General features: G+C 44.2%; 1 protein-coding gene and 1 non-coding gene across 2 annotated transcripts; one reads left to right on the forward strand and one right to left on the reverse strand.

Moving 5' to 3' along the window:
- Positions 1 to 4,205: 4,205 nt before the first annotated feature.
- LOC129325335 (U1 spliceosomal RNA) lies at positions 4,206 to 4,369 on the reverse strand. The gene has a single exon (XR_008596596.1). It is a non-coding gene; the product is annotated as a U1 spliceosomal RNA (small nuclear RNA).
- Positions 4,370 to 8,334: 3,965 nt separating this feature from the next.
- On the forward strand, positions 8,335 to 22,476 carry RPS6KL1 (ribosomal protein S6 kinase like 1). Its single transcript, XM_054970558.1, has 11 exons — positions 8,335 to 8,443; positions 9,874 to 10,181; positions 12,473 to 12,597; positions 13,832 to 13,924; positions 14,582 to 14,629; positions 17,185 to 17,317; positions 18,911 to 19,816; positions 20,732 to 20,821; positions 21,013 to 21,095; positions 21,342 to 21,437; positions 21,585 to 22,476. The coding sequence occupies exons 2-11, from the start codon at positions 9,947 to 9,949 to the stop codon at positions 21,696 to 21,698; spliced, it is 1,923 nt and encodes a 640-aa protein (XP_054826533.1). The 5' UTR covers positions 8,335 to 8,443; positions 9,874 to 9,946; the 3' UTR covers positions 21,699 to 22,476.
- The last annotated feature ends 762 nt before the right edge of the window (positions 22,477 to 23,238 follow it).

Here is a 23,238-nt window from a genome sequence, read left to right on the forward strand (position 1 = left end):
CATTAAATCCTGGCTGGGGGATGAGAGGTCAAAAGAAACAAAAATTCCTTTAAGCAGCACTTCACAAACACTTGGCTAAGTCTTGTTGCTGTTTCGCCAAGGCAGGGCCTGCTGCACTGGGAATACTTTCTATGCCAAGTCCACGTGTTTCACAAGAAACTTTACTTTGTCAGCCTTGGCATAGTAAAAGGACTTCTGCCTTGATGAAGTGAATGAAAGCTGGAAGAGTTCCTCTGTAAGTAGTTTCCTGGAAGCTGCTGAAAGAGACTTCATGGACAGAGAGAACAGGTCCTGTTTCTAAGGCAACTCCTGTATGTTAATTGCATTAAGACTCAAAGCCTAGGAAATATGGGGGAGGAGGGGAATAAAATCATCAGGTCTGGTGCTCAGGTTGCTATACATGGTGCCGAAGCCGAGGTTCTGCACAAGTAATTGCTTTCTTAATGTTTTTTCTAGACATTGCATAAAGAGAGGCATGAGCATACCTCATATTACAAAATCTAGAAACATGCACAGAGACACTTTTAACAGCCAAATTATAGTGATATGTTTTTTCTTGCCAAGTTTGTTTGCTCAGCTGGACACCCTCAGCAAACACATTAGAAAAATTTTTCTGTGCAAGGCTTTGTTGCCATAGCTGGTTCTGAGGTGGCTAGAAGGCTGTCAACAATGTAAATTGGTCCAGCCACCATCCTGCCACCCACCTTCTATCCATTAATTTGTATTTACCTGTTTTGTTAGGTACCTCACCATGTCACATTTGGCAATGGTGTCTTTTGCCAATGCCTTAGTGCTCATCTGTTGTTGTTTTTTTAATTTTTATTGGTGAGTATAAATTCCAAATTTAATACATACATTCCCTTAATATCTAATTAACCCTATCCCCCACCCTTTCCCTCCCCCCTCCCTATCGACTTCCAACAGCTTTGCAACCCTTAACCCCTCTTATTACTTAAATCTATTCATTTATACTTTCCTACCACATATAATTCTAATATCCCTTACTCTAAGCACATTCTGATTTTGTTCAGATATTCTGTCAAATATATCACATATACTATCAATATAATATACATCTATCAAGTATACTATCAATATAGTATAATATACATCTTATGCCCCTCAATATAGCAGACCAGCATAATGTAATATAATATATAACAAGGATCTTAATTTGAACATATTCTATTTCTTTTAAACATATATTCTATCAGATATACTACTGTCAATATAATATATATTATAAAACCCCTACTGTGTGCCATGCCACCAATGTAGCACAGCACACAACACAGTATAACTCAGTCACATAATATAATATACAATCTGATCCGCTGACATAATGTATTATATATAATATTCCCCATTGGTATATCTATTTAGCTACTCTCATTGTCATGTATTCTGAATAAAATTCCCCTAACCCTTATACTAACTTAGATTATTGTTACATTTCCCCTAAATGGTAGATCCCTTCTCTCTTCCCTTTTCCTTGTTTTTCTTTAAAAATTCTCAAACTGCCACAGTTCTCCTTTTACATCCCATTTTTTTCCAAGAATTGTTTCAGTTTCCCCCAATCAATAATGTATTGCGCTAGGTCAAGATCTTTAAGTTTCCTTGTCATTTTGTCCATTTCTGCCATGTACAGCAATTTATAAATCCAGTCTTCTACAGTTGGTATTTCTTGTGTCTTCCATTTCTGCGCATACAAAAGTCTTGCCGCTGCAGTCATGTAAAATAACAATGTTCTGTATTGCACTGGAACAGTCTCCATTCCAAGGTTCAGTAGCAGCAGTTCTGGGTTCTTATTAATTTGAATTTGCAAAATCTCATTAATTACTTCAATTATTTCTCCCCTGTACTGTTTAGCTACTTCACAAGTCCACCACATGTGATATAATGATCCTTCATGCTTTCTACATTTTCAGCATTTGTCTGACATATTAGTATTTCCTAGCGCAATTTTCTTTGGTGTTAAATACCCTCTGTAAATCATTTTGTACACATTCTCTTTAATATTCGTACAAGTTGAAATCTTCAATGTGTTTTTCCATAGATGCTCCCACGCCTCCATCGTTATTTCTTTATGAAAATTTATTGCCCACTTCACCATCTGGACTTTTACTAGTGCTCATCTGTTTTATTGCATAAACACAGCTGTCTAAGTCAGCATGCCAGTCACATATTCTCAGCCTAATCCACCTCACAGGGTTGCTGTGAAGATAAAACTGAAGGATTGTAGGAAAGTGTAACAAGAAGTAATTCTAGGTGTTTGATACAGTAATAGTTGAAACTCAGTATTTGCAAAATTGCAAAATTATGAGCGTAATGTTTTGCTGTGTAAATAGTTTGTGTTTTGTTTCTGCTCATTAGCGTGGAGGTTTGGAACATGTTGCTGTGGTTTAAAATGCAAGCCTCTGAAGTAAAGAGGAGGAGGGCTGGATGGATGAGTGAAGTGTGCTGTGACTGGACGGTAGCTAAGGGAGATGGAGTGAAGTGCAGTTTTGTCAGAGTGCTGAGGGGAAGAGTCAGTCAGAGCCAGGCAGTCCGTGTGGAAACAATGAGAGTTATTCTGTGAGCGAAGAGCTGAGGGCAGAAGTCTGTGGATGAAATCAGCCTAGGTAGCAAGTGAACTTCTGGGAACTCTCAGAATCCCACATTCTTCTCTTTTGGGGGTATTTTTAGGCCTAAATGGCAACTGGGGGGAAGATTAGTCCTTGTGACTGGATCTGTATATAAACATTTAAAGTTCTATACTTATTTTGAAACCACTACACTTATAACTTATTCTGAAATCAACATACTTAAAATTACTCTGAAACAGTTAAGCATATGTACTTATTAATGCACCCTGTCCAGGATAGCCCAGGTAAGCCTAATCTCATCAGATCTCAGAAGCTAAACAGGGTTGACCCTGGTTAGTAAGTAGATGGGAGACCTCCAATGAAGACCAGAGTTGCAGAGCCAGGCAATGGCAAATCACCTTTGTCTCTTGCCATGAAAATCCCACCAGGGGTTGCTGTGTCTGTTTTACTATGGTTTTTAATTCCTAAATTTGTTTTATAGTGTATGGCCTATGGGCTGTTAAGCTTGAATAAACTTGAATTTGAACTACTGGGGAGCTTGATACCACATGACTTGCATGACTCACCCTGACTCAGCTGCGTGCAGTTCAGTGTCAGCCCCCGCCCCCACTAAAGCCATTGTAGTGTAGTGATTAGAGTTTCAGACTAGGATCTGGGACACTCAGGTTCAAATCACCTCTGCTGTGGAAGCGGGCTGGGTAACTGATGCAGTCATGTACATTGAACCTAGCCTGCCTCTCAGGGTTGTTGTGAAGATAAATGGTGGCAAGGAGAATGATGTAAGCTGCTTTGGGTCCCCATTGTGGAGACAGGTAGTGTATGAATGCTGTAAATTAACAAATCAACAGCTGCCCCTACATGTGCTTTCTCTGTGGTAGTCCGTACTTTATGGAATACCCTGCCTGAGGTCAGGAAAGGTCCTACTCTCGTCTTCCACAAACTGTGCAAAACTGAATTATTCAGAAGGGCCTTCTAGTCAGATTATAGGATTGTGTCATGAAATAGCTCAGGGACTATAGACTACGCCCTTATGTACTGCCAGCTTTCCCCATTCCTCTACAGGCAGGAAATAGTGTATGAAAAGGACTACCAAAAAAGTGAAGTACCTCCTCACTCCATTATGTACTGCCTGCTGATGTAGTTAAGCTCCTACTAGGGAGTTTCTGCATTGTTAAACATGCCCTGTTAACTAGTTACTCTTTGTTTCAGAAAGATTTCATCTTTCTGTAGACAGGAGGGGTCAAGAGACCTCAGAACATGAATGAGTGATATGGTAGCGCCAAAAGTTTTGCAGCTATTTTCAGCTATTTTGGAGGAGCGGTGGATTTTACGTAGAGAAGTTGTGGGGAGAGAATGTGAATGTAAGCAGTAAGTGAGAACCCCAATGGGGTATGTGATTTGATTTGAATGTTTGTAGTAGGATAAGCTGTACGCTTATGGAGAGACGAGAGAGATTGAGTTGAGCTGTTAAGAGGCTGGAGGAGCAGGACGACTTACAGATATATAAAAAGAAGAAAAGGATGTAATTAAAATGTAGGACAAAAAATAATGCATAGATAGAGTGAAAAAATAAAGGGGAAAAAAGAGAAAAAAACAAATCTACTTTTATAACCAGAAAATCAGGGGAAAGCGCGAACGCAGTCCCCCACTACCACAAATTATGCAGTCGAGTTTCCCGCATTTGGGGAAATCGCAGGGGTCAGCACACCCGCAGTGCAATGGATGAGCCTCACCCTGGGAAAACCTCCTTCGTGATCAAGGTGTCTCCCCTGCCAGGTAAGTATGCTTTCCGCCCCACCGGCCGACCCTGCCCACCGCCTCCGACTTCTATTGAACATACGGCGGGCACCGGCCGGCCCCTCTCCCTGACTGCCCACGTCTCGGAGCGTGTTGCAGCGTCCGACAGCCGGCGTATAAAGCGTAGTTGGGCCCCCTCCGTCTTCGGTGTACGCCCCGGAGCCGCTCCCCCACAATGCCGTGGCGCGCCTCATCTGCATAGGGCCGGCGGAGCTCGCGCGGCTCCTCCTCTTCTGCCTCGGCCGCCGCCTGCTGGAAAAGAACGCGGGTGGGAGGCGAGGGAGGAGCGTCTGCGGCGCCTCCGCGAAGGGAGTGGGCGGAGCCACCAAAGGGAGGGGCGGGGCGGCTGCCGACGGGTGGGTTCCGGCTGTCCCGCTCGAGGAAAGGGCGGCGGGCCGGGGCGGGCCTGCGGTCCCTCCTCCCATCCCTCGTGCCGACCGGGAGAGGAGGCGGAATAGGGGACGCCTGCCCTGCGGGGAAGGCCCGCAGACCGAAGCTGCCCTTTTTGTTGCGGCCGCACGATCACTTGCGGAACTCCCTGCTGCGAGGGGTAGCGATGGCCGCGCCGTCATATAGATTTCGAAGGCGTTCGTGGAGCACGGAGCCTCCCTGCGCAGAGACGTTATACCTCTGAAGGCCGCTTCCTCGGACGCAAGGACGGAGAGATTCGTTGGCCTGTCGGTCGGGTTTGTGAGCCTCCCGGTTGGAAGCTTGGCAAACAGGATAGTTGCGTTACGCTACCAGGACCGCTGAGCTACCCTACCGGCGCTCTTCTGTTCTTATCATATCCGAGAGTTTTGTCCCCTTCCTTCCCCCTCTGAGAGGGCCCTGGTCCACCCCCTCTGATCTCCGAGGCTCTCCTTTGGCCTTCAGAAACACGGATACCGCTTCAGATCTGCAGTGCCAGACGTTGCTTTGGGGGCGATAGTTATATATGGCTTCTCACTACAACGCTGCAACCCTCACTACAACGCTGCTCGCTGCTCGCACATTAAATGGGAAAAGCTTGTTGGTGAAAAACAGAACCAGCTGCTCACGTTCCAGTAAAGATTTTTTAAAAATTGAATCCCACCACATTATTTTCCCGGCAATTATACTTTGGGCAGAACCTTTGTTTGGAATGATGGCCACCAAAATTTAAAATTGTTTCAACTTTCAGCCAGGCTGACATTTGTTTATGCACAAGTACAACCATCAAATAATTGCCTTTCAGGTAGGCATAAGACATACCTGTGTAGAATTGCAACAGCAGAAAGTCATGCAGCAAGTCACCTCAATGAACTTGGAGAGGTGGCATAAAAATGCTCTGAATAAATACAAGGAACTGGGGCGGCAGCTCCCCCTGAGACTAGATCTCATCATACTGTACATAAAACCGTGAAGATTAACACTCCCTTTCTTCTGGGTTGAAACCTGTGCTCTGCAAAAGCAAGGGCCATGGGTCTTCCCTGGGTTTTTGCTTCTCCCTGTAGCCCTTTCCAGCACTGTAATATTTATTCCTGGGATTGGATGTCCTGCATGGATTTAGCAGGTCAGGAAGACGCAGTGGCAGAAGGGGGGAGGGGCACTCCATTCTTTGCCTTTCATCACCAGCATTGCACTAAAGAAAGGAGGAAAGGGCAGTTTGTGGACCTTTGCAGGTCCTGCGACCTCAGGAATAAGCTCCCCAGGGTTGGAAAGGCCTGCTGTGGGGAGAAGAAAACTGGGAAAGATCTGTGACTGTCAGTGCCTTTGAATGACAGATTGCTGCATTTGCATTTATTTATTTCTATCCTGCTCTCCACAGTTGGGAACTCAAAGTAGCTTAGAATGTTGTTCTCCCCTCTTCCATTTCCCTACAACCACCACCGTGTGAGGTAGGCCTGGCTGAGAGTTTGTGATGGTCCCAAGGTCATCCAGCAAGTTTCTATGGTAGGGGAAGGAAATGGCAAACCACCCCATAACAAAAAGTCTGCCAAGAAAACATCGTGATGTGATGTCCCCGCACGGGTCAGTAATGACTCGGTGCTTGCACAGGGGACTACCTTTACCTTTAACCTCCCACTCTATCCCCTATGCCATGTTGCCTCTCAATCCATCTCACTGTCTAGAGTATGCAAGGGGGTGGTGGTCTTTCATTTAAAAAAAAACACTACCTGCGCTCTTCTGTTTTTATCTTTCAGAGTGGGTTTACCTGCTTCACAAGAGAAGGAAAATGTCTCAGTGGGCTCTTCCAGCCATCTAAGGCTCCAATCTGCCCATATTCCCTGCCCATCTAATTTTTTGCCTGACCAATATTTTCTGCATTTGTAATGATAGTACCTGTTTTGAGCTAACCATAAATAACTGTTTGTATATGGTGAATTCCTGGGCCATTTGTGAAAGAATGCTAGGACTCTTGTTGGGTTTATGACAACTTTTATCTGAGATCAGTGATGTTCCTCAAAATAAAGATCACTTTTCAGGTGGTATAAGAAGAGCTGAAGTCTTGGATTACACATTCATCCTCCAGACCTCTTTACACAAGACATCTGACAGGTGAAGAACATGTGTTGGGAGATGCAATGGTAGCTGGGAAGGTTAGTTTAAAAAGGCAGAGCCAGTGGTAGGGCAAAAGCGTTGCTATATACTGGATCCATGTGAAGGGGCTGTGACATGCCAGAAGGAAACTTCAGTCCATTATAACCTCTCTAGGTCCAAGCTGTGCTCTGGAAAGCAGCTCCAGTCCGTTTCCATTCCTTGCTGCCTTCTGGTTGCCATCCCACAGTTTTAGACTGGAGAGGTGAAAGTGACAGAGCCTTCCCAGAGGCAAAGATGAAATTAACAAACCCTCTGAGGAGCGATTTCCGCAGGCTCTGTCTTTTTAAACTATGTGTCCCAGCTAACATTGCATCTCCCTGCACTTGACGAACATGTGCCAAGGTGTCTTGTGTAGAGAGACTGATTCAAAGAAAAAAAGGGTGTTTTTTTTCTTTTCAGGGTCAAACTACATTTTATATGGGGAATCTATTCTGGGATCTCCCAATTTTAGCATTCAACTGCTCCAAAGCAGCCACAGGAATATTAGGCAGTTTGGACTGGGACTGCAGGCGTATTAACTCTCCTACTACACTGTTTTCCTGACGGAAATCACCTGTCTTTCCTCAAACTGCTACTGGCATGGGGGTGGGGACCAGCAACTCATTTTCAGCTCTCCTTTCCGATTTGGGTTAACAGATTCAGGTAACTTCTTGTTTGTTAGTTGTTGACAGAGTTCTCAGCAAATTACTTGGTGCTCCAGACCATTGTAGAAAAGCTGAGGAGGACAGTAAAAGAGTTGCTTTGGAGTCCTGGGATCTCAGTCCAACTGTGTTCTATAGTTGGATGGGCAATGCAGGAGAAGCATGGGTCTCTCCGTGTTGGGAAAGGCCTCTGTACTTTCCTGGCCAGGCAATAGCCAAGCAGCCACTGTATAGCCATGGTTCTATGTTTTATTTTCAGAGCCTTCCCAAATCCCATGTGGAGACCCGTGGAAGACAATAATTATTCTGGGGGAACAATCATTTTCTTCTCTTAAGCAATGGCCATACCATGCCATAATATTGTGAAATTTGTTTTTGGAAGCTGCCTCGAGGTTCGGATAAATTGGTTTCGACAACCTGATTCTATACCCCCCCCCCCCCATTCTGTGCCGCAGTTGAGACAACTACTTGGACCCCCTTTACGGGGCTTTCCCCTGCTCGCATCTTTATAGCCCCCTTTGCTTCGCTAAGGAAAGCCCCTTCCAAAGCTCCTCCCCGCCCTACGAGATCAAACGGAGGCTTCCCCCTTCAAACACGTCATTCCTGCGGCTGGAACGCCCCCCCCCCTTAAGAAGCACGACGAGAGCGGCTGGCCGGGGATTGGTGCTTTATTCTCTGAAGGCCGGGGGTGGGGGTGGGGAATGAGCTCATCTGCCACCAATCGGAAGAACCGTGGACCACCGCTCGCCCCCAGCTCTCTGTAGCCTACACCTGACTCCTCGGCAGGCAGGACCAGTCCCGGCGCTGGGATGGAAGCAGATGAAGACGCCTTTCCTTTTGGACCATTTCAGGCTGCTGGAGGTACTGCCTCGCCTCGTGTGAATGTGCCCCCTTTCTCCCCCACCGCATGCCGCCTGTGCCCACTGTCTATGTCCATCTGAATCATCTGTAAATCACAGTGCCTTCTTCCCTGGGTAACTGGAACCTGAGGGCGGGTGGGGCTGGATTACCTCGCTTGGCTTCCTCGCATTTTCCCTTTCTCTGGGGGTGGCGGGAGGGAGCAAGGTTCTTGGTGTAGGCTCCGTGCTAGGCATGTGGCCAACTCAATGTGTGTTAAAAGACTGCAGTGGCTGGCTTCTGCACAGTGGCTCTCTTGGCAACAGTGTCTTGCAGGAGTGCCTGGCACTGTGAGCTACTGTTGTGATAGTGCCCCTGCCAAGCTTTGGATGTGTCTTTGCATGGGAGGAAATCCATCCCAGTCGGTCAGCATCTCCACCGCACCATCATCTTCTCTGACAGCAAGTCAATTGAATCTGATGAGTAGAAGGCCCTGAAGAGGGACTGGTCACAAATCGCTTGTAGCTGTTATTTTGTTTCCTGTGTGCTTACCACAGGCCATAAGGAGAACCAGAAATAACCACTTCTGTTTCATTTCTGCATCTGCAATGGCGGCTTCTGCAATATAATATGAATCTTAATATATCTCACTCGCATAGCTCACTCGGCCTTCCCATTTTGCAGTCAGACATATTAGACTCAGTTCCACACAGCATGGCTGCAATATTCACTTTAACTGCTTAATCAGTTTTAAACTTTCTGGTTAAACCTTAGTTGGTTAGATTAACCAAGTATATTACCTATAATTTGAGAATAAGATATTTGTGTAATCCTCTTCAAGGCATAATGAGAAAGGTGGCCCATAAATATAGTAAAAAAATCATCCTATCCAAGTTAACGCTCTGTGACTTGTATAACTGGTTTATTATTTCTGCAGAGCATAACTCTGTATGTTATATCAATGCCTTCCACTGTAAGTCTAATTTTTAAATAAGTAATTGATAAAAAAGGTGCTCCTAATTACTGGGACAGCATTTTAGTGAAATTGGCAACCATCTTAGAAGAGGCATTCCTTCTTGCATGAAAAATAGGAATGCCTCTTCTAAGACGGTTGCCAATTTTACTAAAATGACATGTGCATAAAACACAGGAAAATGGCCCTTTTTCAGAACTAATGTCTGTTTATAAACAAATCTATGTATATCTCATCAACTAATGATTAATTCATTGCAGTTCATACTGTAATTGGATAACAACCCTACTGTAAAGATTTAAGTTGCAATCCTATGCATATATAATTAAGGTTACCACACGGACAGTTAAAACCTAAACTGTGAGCACAGTTGAGCTTACTTACGAGTAAACATATATAACACTGAGCTGCACATTTTGCCTGCAAGTGCTTTTTGTTGTTTGTTTCCTGTTTCTAATTCTCTTTGTCTCAACCTTTCCAGAAAATGTGTTGATAAGAATTTCTTGAGAATGGCTGTTTTTTAAGCCAACCATCGTCTGAGCAGCTGTTTGGGCATGGAATCAGAGTCCTGCACCCGAGCCTTCTACCAGGCTAGAGTATATCTTGAGCAAATTCGGAGCCGAGTCACACCAGGGAGTGCAGAGGTACACGGAACTGGGAAGCGTGACTACCTGGTGGATGCAGCGAAGCAGATTCGTTTGGCTTTGGAGCGGGATGTCAGCGAGGACTATGAAGAGGCATTCAACCACTACAAGAATGGCGTAGATGTGCTGCTCAGTGGGGTTCAGGGTATGATGGGAAGGGGCACAAGGGAGGGGGAGTTGTGAAAGGTGCAGGAATCCTGGGATAAGTGTATCTTGGAACCAGGCAATGTGTTTGGCCAGACTTGTAAAAGGGTTGTTGCACATAGCAAATTTTTGTTGTTGTTTTAAGCCACAAGTGACTAACGTAAATGCGTAAATATGCTAACTAGTCCTTTTTTTATGGGCTAGCAACTTTTATGGATGTATTTGTAAGGATGGCCATAAAGCAAACTGAAATAGGAAGACTACCCCAGGTGGGTTATGTCAAGGATTCATCATCACAGAGATTGGCATCATGGTGACTGTATGCACATCAACTTAGAAGTCTCATTGCTTTCAAGGCAATACATTTTCCAGGATACCTTTGAAAGTGCAGCACTTGCTGAACATATTATTTGTGATGCTGCTTGCACTAGAATGCATTTCTCAGTGATAGCTAACAAGTGATTGGACAGTCATGTTTCAGTAAGTTTCTTTGTTATCCATGAGAGAGCAGTGGAATTGATGATGTGCTTAACTGACACAAGGAGGGGGCAGGACTGTGTGAGAGGGTGGTAATAATGTTCATTTTAGAACACCTGGACGGTCCAGGTGAGCCCAATCTCATCAGATCTTGGAAGCTAAGCAGGATTGGCCCTGGTTATTACTTTGATGGTAGACCACCATGGAAAACCAGAATCACCATGCAGAAGCAGGCAATGGAAAACCACCTCTTGGCTTGGAAAACCCCCAGCAGGGGTCAGAGCAAAGGCAATAACAATTACCTGTCTAGGGTGATGTGGGGTTGAAATATGGGAAGGGGCAGATGGTGGGACTCTCTTATCCAAAGCACAAGGTATGGTAACTTTGAAGTGAGTTGTATGATGCTAGGGGTTTGTCAGAACAGGATATGCCAGGAGTGCAGAAAATCCACAAAATATCACAGATTTGTTTTTTTAAGAATATGAGATTTCATTTAGTAAAAGGCAAGCTTCTAAGCTCTTGTGGTTGCAAAGATAATGCTTGAAAGTGTGTAGCCAATGCCTGCAGGAATTTCAGAAGCCAGTGGGGTGACAGAATAAGGGGCAGGGAAGAACAGGGGTTTTGTACTCTGTATGGCTCACTGAAGTGGTAGAATCTTGAGGTGGAAGAACAGACTTTACCACTTATAGCTATGTATGGGTAGGGTTTCTTGTGCCACCTCTTTGTTGGATCCAGCAATCAGTGAGCAGAAAGGAAAACGTTCTTAGCGCAATTCCTCTTGCACAAGCAGTAGTGCAACGGGTGCAGCAACACATAGTGCTTCAATTTAATTCTTAATGAAATAATAATATGGAACAATAGAATGTACAACAGACAGTGGTTTTTTTTAGACAGTTTACATTTTATTTAATTTGCCTTGTATCAGAAGAACTACTTAGTGGCAATGTCTTGCTTACATGGAAAAGACAGTGGGGATTCAAACAGTCTGACTCGGAGTCCCCCTACACAAGACATCTTACACAGGGACACTCAAGTGACTTACTTTCTGTGTGTACTCTGTCTTCCTAGCAGTGCACGTGTATCTACAATGGGAGAACAAGTGTAAGATCTTTCACTTGAGAGTCCCTATGTAAGATGTCTTGCGTAGAGACTCTCAGGGCAGGCCGACAATGAGGAGTAACTTTAGTGCTTCCACATAAGCATGGACTGTTGCATGCATGGAAACCTTCTACGGGATCCAGCCAAAGTCTCTTGAACAGCTACTTGGCATGATCTACCCAAGCAGCAGACCGAGATGATGGAATCCGGAGGTGGCAGTTAGACTGGGTCCCCTCACACTGTGGATGGGAGGTGGACATTTTGAATACCCACCCCATCTTTAAAGCAACAGCAATAAACCTAGTTTGGGTGTTCTAAAGAGAGATTTTTTTATTTTTTATTGTATTTAGGAGATCTGACGTGCAGTCCACTCAGGACTCTACCATCTCATTTTGCTGCACATGTAGACTAGGCCATTGGCCCTGTCCACTAGACTAGCAAAACTAAAATAAACTTTGCAAACAGAGCAAGAATTGCAGCATGTATTAGAAGAGAATATACAAATATACTAAGTTTGCATAATTGTCATGGATATCAGCTTTTTGTTGCACAGATTTTATAAGCCAGGGTGCAGAATTTTTTAAGTTTACAGCTTTTTTACAGCTTACATATTGCCCTGGTTAGCAGGCAAGAATGTTGTGATTTTGGGGAGGAGCTGGCAATTAAGAGAAAACTGCATAGGGCTAAGAATGATTTGATGCCTGTAACTGTACACAGTGGACCCTAACAAGGAGCGCCGTGAGGCTGTGAAGCGCAAGATCACCCAGTATTTGAAACGTGCTGAGGAGATATTCAACTGCCACCTACAACGGACTTTGGGAAATGGAAATTCCACTGATACGGTGAGAAGAGAGTGAGGCTTGGATAATGCCAAGGGTTGCCAACTCTGGGTTGGGAAATTCCTGGAGCTTTGAGGGTGGAACTTGGGGAGGGAACTCAGCAGGTGTTAATATCTTAGAGTCTATCTTCCAAAGCAGCCATTTTATCCAGGGGAACTGATCTTTTAAGTCTGGAGATCAGTTCTAATTCTGAGAGATCTCCCATCCTCACCTGGATGTTGGCAACCCTAATAAGACCTCTAAGTATTTGCCCAACAGCAAACCTCATGTGCACAAAAGGGGAACGAGGGTGCAGTAGATTTAAAAAGGAGGAACAGAATCTATATCCAATGAACATAGATGCACCGGTAAGATTTTTTGCACCAGTAAGATTTTTGCACAGATCATAGAAAAGGGCAGGCCAATTTCAATCTACAACTTGTGCAAATGAAAAAAGAAAAAAAAACCACTCTACAAATCTAAAAGACCTATGGCAGGGTAAGCAAACTCCAGTTGATCACTCCCAGAGACTTATTTTTTTATTTTGGTGCTTTTTAATTATCACCTTTTTATGCTGAGTTTTTAAGCTGTTGGCCGTTTTCATATGTGATTCTATTTTATTAGATTTACTGTTTTAACATCTCTATTTTTAACATTTTGATTTGTATTTTATTATTTATTGCTCATGTTCATAACCATATTTTCCAGAGAGAGGACTATAATTTAAAACACAACAACAACAACAACAACAAGCAGTATCTGGTGAAAGCTCAGGGAAAAAATTGTCAACTGTTCAGGGAGCAAACCTTCAGTGCTATTTAGAGATCCCTGTTTCACCTCTTTAGGGATTATCCCTTGCCTCTAGTGCTCATATATCCCTAATCTCTCTTTGTCATATAATTACAAGTACTTTAACTTACCCGAGTCTTGGAAGCAAAATCAGAGGACACTGAATATGCAAACATTGTGTGCATTTTCTGTAGTTTGCCAAATGTTGCATGAATTTCTGAGTCCAGAATTTGGATTTCCTTGATATAATGTGTGGTCAGTCCTAGTACTTTCTTTTGGCATAACCAGCAAACACAATGGATTTCCATGTTCAGATTCAAGTATAAAGTAGGAAGTATAGCATACACAAGCAATTGTGCTGGAATTTTTGATGGGACCCCATTATTTGCATTAAATGTATAGCAATGCAGTTCACTCAGTCTTCTTCATCCCTGAGATTTTCTCAACCATATTTCTCATTGATAAACAGGGTTACAGCAGCCTTCGCTTCCGGCCAATTAGGACACTCAGCACACCAGTGGAAAACCTGAGGCACTGTAAAGTTGTAGGAGTAATTGACAAGGTAACTGTTTGCCTCTGAGCTATCTAGCTTGGGTTGATGGGCAATGTTCCAGAAGAACAGTCACATTAGTCTGTTGTAGCAAAGAATCTTGAGCCACCTTAACAACCAACTCATATTTTGTGGAATGAGCTTATATGGGCTAGAGCTTCTGCGGGTCCCCATGCATCTGATGAGGTTTGTATCAGTGTGCAAAAACTTCCACAGCAATAAATGGTTAATCTTCTAAAGTGCTACATGACTCTTTGTTGTTAGTGATAGTACTATAAGCTAAACTTCAAGAGACAAATTACACGAGGACAGTCACGTGAATGGACTGACAATGTTAGCCGGGAAGCTGAGTTTTAAAAGAGATTGGAATTTCCCCTCTCTACAGAGCCAGCAAAGATTATTCCAGAGAGGATTTGTTTATTTCCTCTTCACCTCCTAGAAGGGGAGGTGAAACTGACAGAGCCTTCGGGAGGCAAAGAGGAAATTAGCAATCCCTCTGAACAGCCATCTCCCTGGCTCTGTAGAGAGGGGAAATTGAAAAAGCCTTCCAATCTCTTTTAAAACTCAGCTACCAGGCTAAGATTGTGACTCCCTTCATATGCACGTTCTTGTGTAATTCATCTCTTGTAGCTTAGCTCTAAGTTATCTGTGCTTTTGTGCTGTTTGCAGGTACAGATAGTGCAAGACCCAGCAACCGGGGAAACCTTTATCCTGAAGGTATGTGCCTTTATACTGAAGTTATGCCACACTCACATAGTAGACTGTGTGACTTCTGTGCTCACATTGTTTGATCTATTGTAATAGAGCTTGTGGTGTGTTGAGCATTCTTAAAACAGCCAAGAAATAAATGAGTCTCTCTACATGAGACATTGGACACATGAAGAACATGTGTCAGGAGATGCAATGCTAGTTGGGAGGGGTAGTTCAATAAGACAGAGCTGGTGGCAGGGCAAAGGCTTTGCTATACACTGGATCTGTGTGGACGGGCTGTGACATGCCAGAAGGGAAACTTCAGTTCATTATAACCTCTCTAAATCTAAGCTGGGCTCTGGAAGGCAGCTCCGGTCCATTTCTATTCCTTGCTGCCTTCTGGTTGCCATCCCACAGTTTTAGACTGGAGAGGTGAAAGTGACAGAGGTCAAATCCACATTACTCATTCTAAGTCGCATGTTCCCCGCATTCCCCACGCAATCCCGAGTGTCGGTCACATTACCTCATTAAACAGACGCATTTCATTCGCATTTCTCCCAAATATGTGGTCACAGGTTTTCAACGGGAGTTTCACGGTGGCCGTGAACGGGCCAATGCGCAATTTACATGGTTTTTTTAAAAACCACCCCCCTTCCTGTCTCTCCGGCCGTTCTGAGAGTTCCTGTTGGCTGATTCAACTTGCAAGCGCTCCGTAGTCTGCAAAAGACTGTTTTTGACTTCATAGCATTGGATTTATTGATTATGCTGTTTCTGAATCAAATCTGGTAGTTTGAAAAATCATTTTGCGGTGAATCCATCCTCAGAAAGGACTCGCAAAACTTCCTTTTTAACTGTTTTTTATTTTTTTTATTTTATATTACTGTAATATCGAAATTATGAAATATTGAAATAATGACACTCCAAGGAAGTGAAACTTCAGTAAAATTCAGGCACTGAACTGTCCAGCGTAGGAAATGCCCACGAAAGCTTCCCACATGCTTCCAAATTCCCCAAAAAGAAACGGGAGAGAGCCATCAGTGCTGTCAGTGGGGGGAAAGAGAGGCATCATTATCTTCAATGATGTTTCTTTATAAGGCAAGATCGAAATAACGGAAAAGTGCGCTCAAAAAAATAAAAAAAAATGGGCGGGAAAAAAAGGTCCCGCCCAAAAAAGCGGTTTTCGAGCAGCCGTGTGACCAGAGGGACGCGGGAGAAAGACGGATTGGAAGCAGGAATGTGAACGAAGAGGAAAAAATCGCGGATTGGAGGCAAACGGAAGATATCCGATAAACATGCGGGTCATGGGTGAATGTGGATTCGACCAGAGCCTTCCCAGAGGCAAAGATGAAATTAACAAACCCTCTGAGGAGCTATCTCCGCAGGCTCTGTCTTTTTAAACTATGTGTCCCAGCTAACATTGCATCTCCCTGCACTTGACGAACATGTGCCGAGGTGTCTTGTGTAGAGAGACTGATTCAAAGAAAAAAAGGGTGTTTTTTTTCTTTTCAGGGTCAAGCTACATTTTATATGGGGAATCTATTCTAGAATCTCCCAATTTTAGCATTCAACTGCTCCAAAGCAGCCACAGGAATATTAGGCAGTTTGGACTGGGACTGCAGGCGTATTAACTCTCCTACTACACTGTTTTCCTGACGGAAATCACCTGTCTTTCCTCAAACTGCTACTGGCATGGGGGTGGGGACCAGCAACTCATTTTCAGCTCTCCTTTCCCATTTGGGTTAACAGATTCAGGTAACTTCTTGTTTGTTAGTTGTTCCCTCCATTATTAAGGGATGATCCAGTCTTTCTGAGACGATGCTACCTATACTTGTTCACACACAAAATCTCTCTCTCCCTCACTAGACAGACTGAGGGTATCCCTCAATCATCTGATCTCCTCAGGTAAAAATTCTCCAGGTAAAACCCTCCCCTTCAGCCCCTTTCCTTTCTACAACCTGTGCAAACTTTGCTAGCTGCTTACAGTGCCTGGCAGTTTACATTACCTTATGTTCACAAAATCTGACGTGATTCTTCCAATTTGCTCCTCCCCCGCCCCCGCCCGCGGTCATTTTCAGTGAGTCCCAGTGGCTGCTGCTTACCTGTCTATGCCTGGGCCCTCTGAATTCTTCACCAGCTTCCTCTTGTTGCCGCTGGGGTCTGTTGCTTGGCCTTCCTTGCCGCTTTGTGGGATTAGGCTCTGTCATGGCTCCCTTGGCTGTTTCTGAGCAGCAGATGCGTGTACCACGAAGGTAAGCTGGGAGATGAGAGAAGTGCCCTGGCTTTGTAGATGCCACTATCAAAAGTGTTACTGTATACACTCACCTGCACACAATATCAAACCTAGATGGTAGTAAGACATACCCTGGTCACATGTGAGTTTTGGAGACATTCCATAGCATTAGTTAAGTTCTGCAAACATCTTTAATTGTAAAATCACAGAGTTCTTTGATGCGAATGATGGACAGGACTTGCAATGCAGTTGAAGCATAGGTCTCTCCATGTTGGGAAACGCCTCTGTACTTTCCTGGCCAGGCAATAGCCAAGCAGCCACTGTATATCCATGGTTCTATGTTTTATTTCAGAGCCTTCCCAAATCCCATGTGGAGACCCGTGGAAGACAGACCATCATTCCTCATGGAATCCCCTTCATGGCTGAATTGTTGCGCTACTATGTGAGCGAGGACTCCATCTTCCTTCACTTGGAACATGTGAAAGGTGTGTGTGTCTTATACCCATCCCTCTCTCCCAGTCTCATTTTGTGGTGATTCTGGGCCACTCTGGATTGTTCTGTGCAAGAAATTCATTTTAAAATGCCATGTCTACCAGGCTGGGCTTGGCGACCCTAAGTTAGCCCTGGGGACTTTGGACCTAGACCACTGCAAAAGGAGGTGAGAGCAGGAGAAAGGTGGTGGCAGCATGCAAGTGCCTGCACTCCCAGACATGCATGACTGCTGCCGTACCACCATCAGGAGTACAGGGTGGGGGAACTGGGGGAACAGCAAACAGAGGTGGCAGCAGCAGCCAGGCAGAGGGCTGAGTGACAATCCCTCTCCTTTCCCCTGCCTGGTATGCCAGGACAAGGCTACGCCATGCCACTGGGCAAGCGGTCACACAGCCCCACTGCTGTTTTCTTTCCACTCTCACCTGGCTTCACTACACATCTGGGGGAGCTGGCCAACTGGCTAGCCAACAAGGCCACACACCTAGGGCTGTCTTGCTGTGTACCTGTTCTGGTTGGGTTTCTTGGGGCTCTTTGTTAATAAACCAGAAATCAATTAAAACGGCACCAATAGCCACAGGAATAAACCTGTACCAGTCGTCATGTCTAGCCTGACCCATAAAGCAAGGGGAAAGAGTGAAAGATGGAAATGGCATACAAAGGAATGCAAAATTATTTATATGAATCCAAAAGGGCAAGTCTAGTATTTAGTATCTGATTAGATCCTTAAAACAAGTAAAAGAACCAATTGAGAGGAGAATGGAACTTTAATTAATTTTAGGGAACTCAGTTTGTTGGATTAGATTTCCTGTACTTGCCTGTATGTAGAGCAAATAGTTGTCAGAAGCAGTTGCCACTCTTGTTGGTTTATTGGTTTATTCAGGTTTATTGGTTTATTCAGGATATTTCTATTTGCAGGTCAACAGTTAACATTTTTAACCTTGTGATGGAGACTCTTGGACATGAGGTATCTAAGAGATTCTCGTGTCAAATTGTATTAATACTTTCTCTCTTGAAAGTTGTTCGAAGGGCAATTGTCCAGAGGGATCCAAAATGATTTATATACATCTTACCAGATAAATTGCAGAATTACAGTAAGCTTTTGAGCTTCATGGAACTCTTCTTTACAGGAAAAAAATAAGATAAGAATGCAGAGCTTTTCCTAATTCTGCCTACCTGCAAAGCAATCTGCCCTCCAACTATAATTGAGTTAATAAAAAGAGATCAGCTGAACTTGTTTGGATTCTTGCTCTATCCTCCCTCCAAGCAGCATTCTGGAGTGAGTGTAATGAAGCTGATTCCAGCAATTTGGTAACAGGCAAGCGGGCAGTGATGCATACTGGAGAAAATTTTGGACTAGGACTTGGTACAAAGCTCTGTGGGTGACGTTCTGCCCCTAACCCTCTCTCAACTTCACCTGCCTCATGGAAGTTGTGGTCATAAAATGGGGGAAGAGGTGAGAGACAATGAAGGATACTGTGAGCTCCTTGGAGGAAGGTAGAATAAAAATGAGACAGATAGCAAGGATAAGGTGTAAGGCATAGCTGGAAGTACCTAAAGCCATCACTCTTCTTCCATTTTTTTCACAGGGGGTACTCTCTGGTCCCATCTTCACTCACAACATCATTCCTCTGATTGTTCCAGTACACTAAATCTGAAGTCCAGCTTGGCTTTGGAGTATTCCAGTGAAGAAGGGCTCATAAGAAACCCCAAAGGAGCTGATTCAAGGTCAAAGCAAAGTTGCAACATCACTGATCAGATCTCAGCTTGTGTAAATAACCACATATCTAGATGTGCTGGACAATCTTCACCTCAGGAACAGTCACATGACCACACACTTGCCAGATCAAGTAATGATTATAGTTGGCAAATCAGACCTGCCATTGGAGGAAACACTGTTGGCGAGAAGGATTTAAGTGTGACACACTGTTTAACTGGTGCTGCAGAATCTGCTATCAAGCCAATGGGGCAGGGACATAGCCTCTTGATCAAGCAGGGGCTGGCTTTCCTGTCACATGACTCATTTCACAGCAGTGTACCTGAGAGACACATTCCTCAGCAAGACCCAAAACAACAAACAGGTGAGAGAGCTTCTGTTCCTGTCTCAAAGGCAGCAAAAGGAAGCAACAAGCCTAGACTTATACATTCCGCAGCAACGCTTCCAAGGCAAAGACAGGCATACCCTGGAGCCCTCTCACAGAATTATTGCAGCTTGAAGAACAAGTGGAGTGAAGCAAAAGTAAAAGAAGATGGAAGCCTCGTCCAGGAAGAGTTGGTTCCCGACAAGAAATGGAACAAAAAAACCCCATCACCAGCACAATATGGGCCACAAGCACATAGGGCTTCTGGAAAGAACGGCCTTGGAGCCTGGGGTATAAATGAGAATCAGATTCAGCTCTGGGCAGCAGAACTGCTTTTGGCTCTGGAGGGTCTCCATCAACAAGGGGTGTTTTGTCAGGATCTCAATCCACGGAACTTACTTCTAGATACCACTGGTAAGCTTACTTCTGAAGAGGAGAGGCCGTAATTTAGGGCCCCTTAAGTGTCTGAGCTATTTGACTGAGAACAGTTCTCTTCCCTGTTCTTGAGCTTTGAGGGAACAGCAATTTCCATTATGCCACAGTTTGCTCAGATAATTACTACAGTAAGATTGGAATCCAGTGGCACTTTACAGACCAGCAAGATTTTTAGGGTAGAATTTTTTTAGAGTGTTCTCAGATGCAAATGTATCTGATGAAGCCGGAATTCTCGAAAGCTTATGCCCTGGAAATCCTGTTGTCTTTAAGGTGTCACTGGACTCATATCTTACTGTTCTACTGCAGACCAACATGGCTGCCCATCTGAAACTATCATCAGATTATTACTAGTCACTTAGGGTGTATTTGTCTAGACATTGCCCCATTTTGCTAATTCCAAAGTATTGAAATAATTACTCCCAATCCCTACAGCACTAGAATGGCACAGCAGCTGTTGAGGTACAACGGATTGCAGGCAATTCTGGCAGCATCTGGCATTGTTGGTAACATAATGTCTGAATTAGGAAATAGGTATCCTTTGCAGTACCTGGGCCTTTCCTCGCATCTGAGCCAGTTTGGCAAATCAAACAGAATTTGTCATTGTCATTGTGGTTGAAATTGGTCAGGCTTCTGCTTGCCTTTCTTCTCCAACCCCATCAAACCAGTCATTTTTCTCCTTCAAATTTTCCTCAGAAGATTCTTTACCTGCAGACCTACTACTGGGTAGGAAACATTTCCAGAACTTGAGAAAATGTCACGGTTGATTTTTGCCTTTGTCAAGCAAAAGTCATGTCCTCTGCCACTAGTATTCTTTGTAGAATAAGAGAATTGCAAAAAGAACTCCCAGTGCCTGCTGCACTATTCAGCTTTGTACAACTTCTTTCCATCTCATAGGTCATATCCGCCTCACATACTTTGGCCACTGGACTGAGGTGGAGCCACAGTGTTGCAGCCAAGCACTGGAAGAATTGTACTGTGCTCCAGGTGAGGGAGAGATCTCTTGCTATTTTCTTTGTGGGCATCCCCATAATGAAATGTTGGGAGGTACATCTGTCCTTAGGATCCAGTCCTTTTACAACTTTGGTCTAGGCTGTTACAAAGGCAGAAGGCAACAAAAGACTGTAAGCATTCCCCCACCCCCCGTATCTTTGTAACTTGGATTTCTTTTTCTGCAGAGGTGGGTGGAATTTCTGAGCTGACAGAAGCCTGTGACTGGTGGAGTTTTGGGGCACTGCTCTATGAGTTGCTAAGTGGAATGGTGAGTAGCACAGAATCTGGGGTGGCAATCTAATATTAAGAAGCCAGAAAAGCTGATGGTGACAAGTCAAGCTGGGCCCAGGAACCTCAAAATGCTGCTATGCTTCACCAAAATCATGGCTGCATTGCAGATCTGGATTTTTCACATCCTTGTTGTCAAGAGTTAACATTAATATTATCATGGGGTCTACAACCATTCCTTTGTGGGTCAGAAGATGATCTAAACAGGGCTGTTTATTTCTAACAGTCATTGTCCCAGAATCACCCTTCGGGAATTTATCCTCACACCCAGTTGTACCTTCCAGAAAGACTCAGCTGCTCCGCTTCATCTCTACTATCAGAGGTGAGAATCACCTGCTCAAGTGGAAGCCTACCCAGCTAGTATAAGATGATGATGGGGGGTGTGGGGGTGGGGAGGAGATGGCTTTGAAGGGATGGTTTAAGGGGAAAAAAAAACAAGAAATCTGAGTCACCCTCCCTCTACTTCCAGCTGCTGAAGTATGATCCTAAGCAACGTTTGGGCTCTGGAGAAGATGGAGTGAAAAAGATCAAGGCACACCCTTTTTTCAGCAATATCCAATGGAACAAGCTGGTTGCATACTAAAAGCTGAACAACGGGAGGGTGTGTGTGTATATATAGTTACCAGAGTGCAGCATGTGGCAGTTTAGTTATGTCTGTGGCACAGGATGATCCAAACCCTTCCAGGAACTGCTGTGCATCAGTAAAAAGTTGCCCATGCTTTGTGACCATTGGTGGTGCTAGCAGCAGTGCTGCTGTTCAAGAGGAAACCTACACAGCTGGCCTGGGGCCCAGGTTTCCAGGCCTGAGTTGCCCTTATTCCGCTTCCTGACTATACAGCAATAGCAGCTGCAAGCAGTTAGGCTTTGGACCAGTATTTATGCCCCTACACTTATTTTCAAAGAATTCTAGGTTTAATAAATGTTCCAAGATATCAAAAAAGCACAGACGAGGCAAGACTAATTTTGGGGAACTCTGTTTGGTGCTTCCTGACAGATGCAAGCAGAGTCTCAATATTTTTTCCTCTGTTAAATTTTCCCAAATGAACAGGGGGGAAGGCTCCACCGCCCCGAGCTTCTCCTTCCTTCTCTTTTCCCTTGTTCAGATCACCTATCCAGCAATTCTTTATCTTCTACTCAGCAGCACCTGCCTGATTACCTCTTCCACTTGTCTTTTAAAATTTCACCGTGGATCAAATAGCTTTAAGTACAAGCTTGATCCCTCCCAGCTTCCTGCCACATTTTGGTCAAGTACCACTAAGATGGAGGCCTTGTGTCATATTCCATCAAATCCACTGCTGGTTGCTTGCATGTGCACTCTCTGCACCCAGTGCTGCAGAAACATTCTGTAGTTTTTCTTCTGAAGAACTACTGAGAATAGAATTACTGTTACTTAAAGAGGGAAGATGAGCAAAAAGCTCTTCTTGTGACCTCTCCCTGTGGATCTGCCATGTTTTGGGTGAACGTTCTTAAACCAATAAAATATACACAGCTCTACCAAGTCCTGGTGTGTGTGTTTTTAATTTAGAAACAGTACCAACTGCCTCAGCTCAGGTTCCCATGGAAGGCCCTATCATGGGTTCTGCCCCAGCACAGCCAACTCAACTGTACAAGCGTAGCAGGTGGCTACAATCTGAAGAGTTGCCTGATATGCCACCAGCAAGCATGTCAGCCTAGAGCCTTGCATTTTTCTATATATAGCCGGTATGCATACTCTCCAATTTTCAGGTATGTTCAGGACATTCTGAGTACACTTTGGACCAGGATGACACAAACTTGACCAAGGCAGCAAAAGTAAGGCCATAGCACTGTCAGGTACGGACTTCAGGTCAAGCTTTCAATTTTTCTGGAAAATCACATCCAAAGAACCCTTTTCCCATCATGTAAAAGAATTTAGGCTTGTCTTAAACACTTAGTAACACAATGTTTCTTAGGGATCAGCTATCCGTTTTCTCAGGCCAACCATACACTTCCATCCCCTTTAACTACAGCTAGACTACACAGAACTACTTCCGGTGCTAATGCCCTTCTGCATTCCTTCTTTGTATAGTCTACATGAAGGGATTTTCTGTGCCATTTAGTATCCATTCTTGATACGTCAGTGCCTATAGTAGTCCTGGGAACCT

The sequence above is a fragment of the Eublepharis macularius genome, chromosome 2 (genome assembly GCF_028583425.1).
Source record: "Eublepharis macularius isolate TG4126 chromosome 2, MPM_Emac_v1.0, whole genome shotgun sequence".
Taxonomy (NCBI): domain Eukaryota; kingdom Metazoa; phylum Chordata; class Lepidosauria; order Squamata; family Eublepharidae; genus Eublepharis; species Eublepharis macularius.